This window comes from Myotis davidii, unplaced genomic scaffold (genome assembly GCF_000327345.1).
Source record: "Myotis davidii unplaced genomic scaffold, ASM32734v1 scaffold167, whole genome shotgun sequence".
Taxonomy (NCBI): Eukaryota; Metazoa; Chordata; class Mammalia; order Chiroptera; family Vespertilionidae; genus Myotis; species Myotis davidii.
The window spans coordinates 2,225,855-2,230,385 of NW_006300048.1; the positions used below are offsets into that span (position 1 = coordinate 2,225,855).

General features: G+C 38.2%; 1 protein-coding gene across 19 annotated transcripts in view; it reads left to right on the plus strand.

The window, feature by feature from the left end:
- UBR2 (ubiquitin protein ligase E3 component n-recognin 2) overlaps positions 1 to 4,531 on the plus strand; it is a 137,596-nt gene that overhangs the window by 48,539 nt on the left and 84,526 nt on the right. For 17 of the 19 annotated variants that reach the window (XM_015572194.1, XM_015572195.1, XM_015572193.1 and 14 more), the window contains 3 exons: positions 1,612 to 1,719; positions 2,111 to 2,199; positions 3,294 to 3,392. In XM_015572194.1, coding sequence (XP_015427680.1) covers positions 1,612 to 1,719; positions 2,111 to 2,199; positions 3,294 to 3,392 — 296 coding nt within the window. Of the gene's footprint in view, positions 1 to 1,611; positions 1,720 to 2,110; positions 2,200 to 3,124; positions 3,224 to 3,293; positions 3,393 to 4,531 lie in introns of all 19 variants that reach the window. The other 2 variants (XM_015572178.1, XM_015572180.1) reach the window with 1 other exon arrangement.

Below are 4,531 nucleotides of genomic sequence, written 5' to 3' on the forward strand. Positions count from 1 at the left end.
GGTGAGAGAGAGAGAGAGAGAAACATCAATGATGAGAGAGAATCGTTGATTGGCTGCCTCCTACAAGCCCCCATTGGGGATTGTGCCCACAACCTGGGCTTATACCCTGACTGGAATTGAACCGTGACCTCCTGGTTCATACGTCGATGCTTAATGACTGAGCCATGCCAGCTGGACTATGTTTATTGACTTTGGAAGGGAGAGAGAAAGAGGAACATAGATGTGAGAGGGAAACATCCATCAGTTGCTTCCTGTATGTACCCTGACTGGGAATTGAACCCTCAACCTTTTAGAGCATGGGATGATGCTCCAATCAACTGAGCTACCTGGCTGGAGTTCTTACCCTCATTTTTTAAGTTTTGATGTTTTGCATTGGATACTTTTATGCCAAGTAGGAGTTATAGTAAAAATTCTATTTTTTCTAATTATTTGCATGCTTGTAGAATTCTGAAAATAGTAATTTTAATTATAAAATATGAAACAAAAAGGTATTAAAGTTTTGGTTATGTTAATCCTTATATCAATATTTGAGCAACTTTTTTTTTAAGTTTAGTATTTAGAGGATGTAGGAATTTTTTTTCCAGGGCCTGTCACATAGTAGGTCCACATAGATAGGTACACAGACACAGTGAATTTTTATTTAATGATGAACATTTCGTATGGCATTAATAAAAAGAACTGCTATATGTTACAGCACTGAAGTCATCCCTTCTTTTAATTGGTAGTACAATTTTGCTATAATATGATTTAATTAACATTGGTGTTTGAAGAACTATGATTATTTCAGTGGGGTTTGGGTTTTTTTTGTATTCTTTACTCTTTAAATTCTTTTTTTTTTAATTTTTTTTAAAATATATTTTATTGATTTTTTACAGAGAAGAAGGGAGAGAGATAGAGAGTTAGAAACATCGATGAGAGAGAAACATCGATCAGCTGCCTCCTGCACATCCCCTACTGGAGATGTGCCCGCAACCCAGGTACATGCCCTTGACTGGAATTGAACCTGGGACCCTTCAGTCCGCAGGCCGACGCTCCATCCACTAAGCCAAACCGGTTTCGGCGCTCTTTAAATTCTTTAGTTGTTGTTAATCCTCACCCGAAGATATTGTTTCCATTGATTTTTAGAGAGAGTGGAAAGGAGGGAAGGAGGGGATTTGGAGAGAGAGAGAAACATTGATGTAAGAGAGATACATCAATTGGTTGCCTCCTGCATGCGTCCTGGGGCCAGGGATGGAACCTGCAACCCAAGTACATGCCCTTGACTGGGAATCAAACCTGAGACCCTTCAGTGCACAGGATGATGTTCCAACCACTGAGCAACCCCAGCTGGGCTACTCTTTAAATTCTTTACAGCATAAGAGGTCATTGCCTTTCTGATAGGCATATATTTTGATGTTCCTGAATAAGAGTCTGTGTATAATACAAGATTTGGAATTTTTCTCCTTTTTATGAAAATGTTAATAAAATTGTTAATATGTTTACTTTTTCTTATTTAGTTTGACCTTTAATGAGAACATGTAAAACTCCATAGATTTATTTGAACATTTTTACTAAAATTTTAGTTTAATATTGGAAGTTACTATTTCATGACTAGTTTTCTTCCTGTTTAAGATGGCCTTCGCCGAATTTTATGTCAAGTTGGTTTACAAGAAGGGCCAGATGGTGAAAATTCTTCTCTCGTGGATAGATTGATGCTCAATGATTCCAAATTGTGGAAAGGTGAGTCTCTTAACTACTTTTAAGGTATAGAGGAACCTATATAGGTAACTGGGATGTTAAGTTCTCTTCTTCTTTTTTATTTTTTTCATTTGGGAAAGTATTTAAATAAGTATGGTTTTTCAAATTAGCATATGCACTCTTATTCTTTGGGGAAAAACAAACAGATTCAAGGGTCCATGACCCAAATTAAATAGCATTTATATTTTGTTAGAAACTATACTTAGAAAAGCCGATTTTTTTTTAAAGAAGCAGGTTATAAATATTTTACAGTAAGGAACACGCAGTTTTGCTCTTAAGATTTAAAATACAGTTGTCCATATAAAACTTGGGGAAATGTAATTTTTGGCTTGCTTTATATATCCTTCTCTTATATCTGCTCCCTTTGTAAAAGGTGCTAGGAGTATGTATCATCAGTTGTTCATGAGCAGTCTACTTATGGATTTGAAATACAAGAAACTGTTTGCTGTTCGATTTGCAAAGGTAAGTCGTTTCTCAGACTTGAAGTTTAACAAAATCATCAGGTTGTATACAGAGTGACTGTTGCCCGTGATTATATCTAGCCTTTGTAAAATTGGCAGCTAAAGTAATATGTCAGTGTGTTGCTTTTAAATTCTAAGAAACTTCATAAATCATCTTTTTATCTTTTATCAATAGAATAAAATTCATTGAGGCTTTTCTTGTTCATTGTCTGCCATGGTAATATGAATATCCATCTATACTGTATGTATGATATGAAATGATAAATGAAAATTTAAACCTATCCTATTGTGAATTATGGTATTATTTCTATTAAATTTTATACAAGGAAGATCTCATCTTAGTTGAAACCATGTGTATATATGGATGTAATTTAAAAATCATGAACTGTAGATTATTGATATTGTTGAATTCTGTTCTTTTTAACAGCATGTGATTAAGCTAACGGCTGTTTCTTTTTATTATTTATCTAAATTAGGTGTTCTTAACCAAGGAAGTGTGTAAGAATCATTGGGAAGTTTTTTCAAAATATATGTGTTTGTGTTCTATTCTCAAATCTGCTAAAGCAGATTCACCAAGAATGGGGCCCAAGCACTTTTACTTTGAAAGAGCCATCAGGTGATTCTGATATACATCCAGAAGTAATAAAGTCTGGTTTTATCAGTGATGGTGTAAGCGCGATGGCGTAGCCCCACTATATCCCAGGATATTACTCCTGTTTCAGCTCATAAACTGCCATTTGTGTTTGAACGGATTGTCCAGTGAGTCAATATTTATACACACTTTATTTAGTAGAAATTATTCCAGTTATCATTCTTCCGAGTGAGTGAGTGTTATCTCATTGACACCTCCAGCACTGAATTTTCATTATTATCCTTAACCATTTGGTCAATGTGGATTAGAGGTGAATCTTCCCCTTGTTGTTTAGAATTACCAGCAGATGCAGAGAGATTTTATGGAGGATGATCACGAGCGAGCAGTGTCCGTGACTGCTCTGTCTGTCCAGTTCTTCACCGCACCTACTCTGGTGAGTAGTGCTTGCCTTTTCTTTGTAACTGATAGCTGGCACTCCTTGCCTTTTTTTGCCTTCTTAATAGAACTATGAGCGTTTGCAGAGTGATTATGTGACAGATGACCACGACAGAGAGTTTTCAGTCGCAGACCTCTCGGTTCAGATATTCACAGTTCCTTCACTTGTAAGTACTGAAAGACCAAGGAGAATTTTTTTTGTTTTTCATTACTAAAAGTAAACCTTAAAATAAGAGAGAACTAAGATCTGTATGTTGCTGAGTAGAATAATATTTTATTAATGGGTGATGAGACTTCAGATACCTTCAACCATACTAGAACCTATCCTCAAATATGTAATCTGGAGAGAAAAAGTAATTTACCTTAATCTGTACTATCTCATAGTACTTCCCTATGGTTTTGAACTGAGGAGTTAAAATTAAGCTGATTAGTCTAACAAATTTATCCATTAGAAACAGACAGCTTATGTAAATAATCTTTCATTTTGAGAAGTCCCTGATAAGGAAATAGAATCAATGATGACAAAAAAGAAGAAGAAAGAAAGTAGGAAAGGGGAAATAATGAGCAGAAATTAATAAAACAAAGTAAATGTTCAAAAGAGAAAAATCAAAACAACCAAAAGTTGGTACTTTGAAAAGACCAGAAAAGAGGGATAGATCTCTATTAAGACTAATAAGAAAAACAGAAAATTTTAAATTTAAACAAAACTAGATCTTACAGATATTGAATCCTCCTATATAATAAAGAGCTAATATGCAAATGGTTCTCACGCCTTCACGCCGTAATGGCTCAGACACTCAACACTGGGGAAAGAGGAATGGGGACTAGCCAGGCACAAAATGAGCTCACAAGAGAAGAATGGGGACCAGCCAGGCATAAATGAGCTCACAAGAGAGGAATGGGCACCAGCCAGGCACAAATGAGCTCGGGAGAGAGGAATGGGGACCAGCCAGGCTGTGGCCCGGGAGAGGGACAAGCCACCTGCCCCACGGTCCCAGGCGCCAGTGGCTACACCTGCGCCTGGCCCAGGAGAGGGACAGGCTGCCTGCCCCGCAGTCCTGGGCACCTGTGGCTGCGGCTGGGTGAAGCTGGCCCAGGTCCTGGGTGCCTACGACCAGCCAGAGGAGGGATTCCTGGGTTAGGGGCAATCAGGCCGGTAGGGGAGCAATTAGGGGCGATCAGGCAGGCAGGCGAATGGTTAGGAGCCAGCAGCCTCAGATTGCAAGAGGCAGTTGGACATCCCCCGAGGGGTCCCAGATTGGAAAGTGTGCAGGCCAGGCTGAGGGAACCCCTCTTCCCCCCCGCC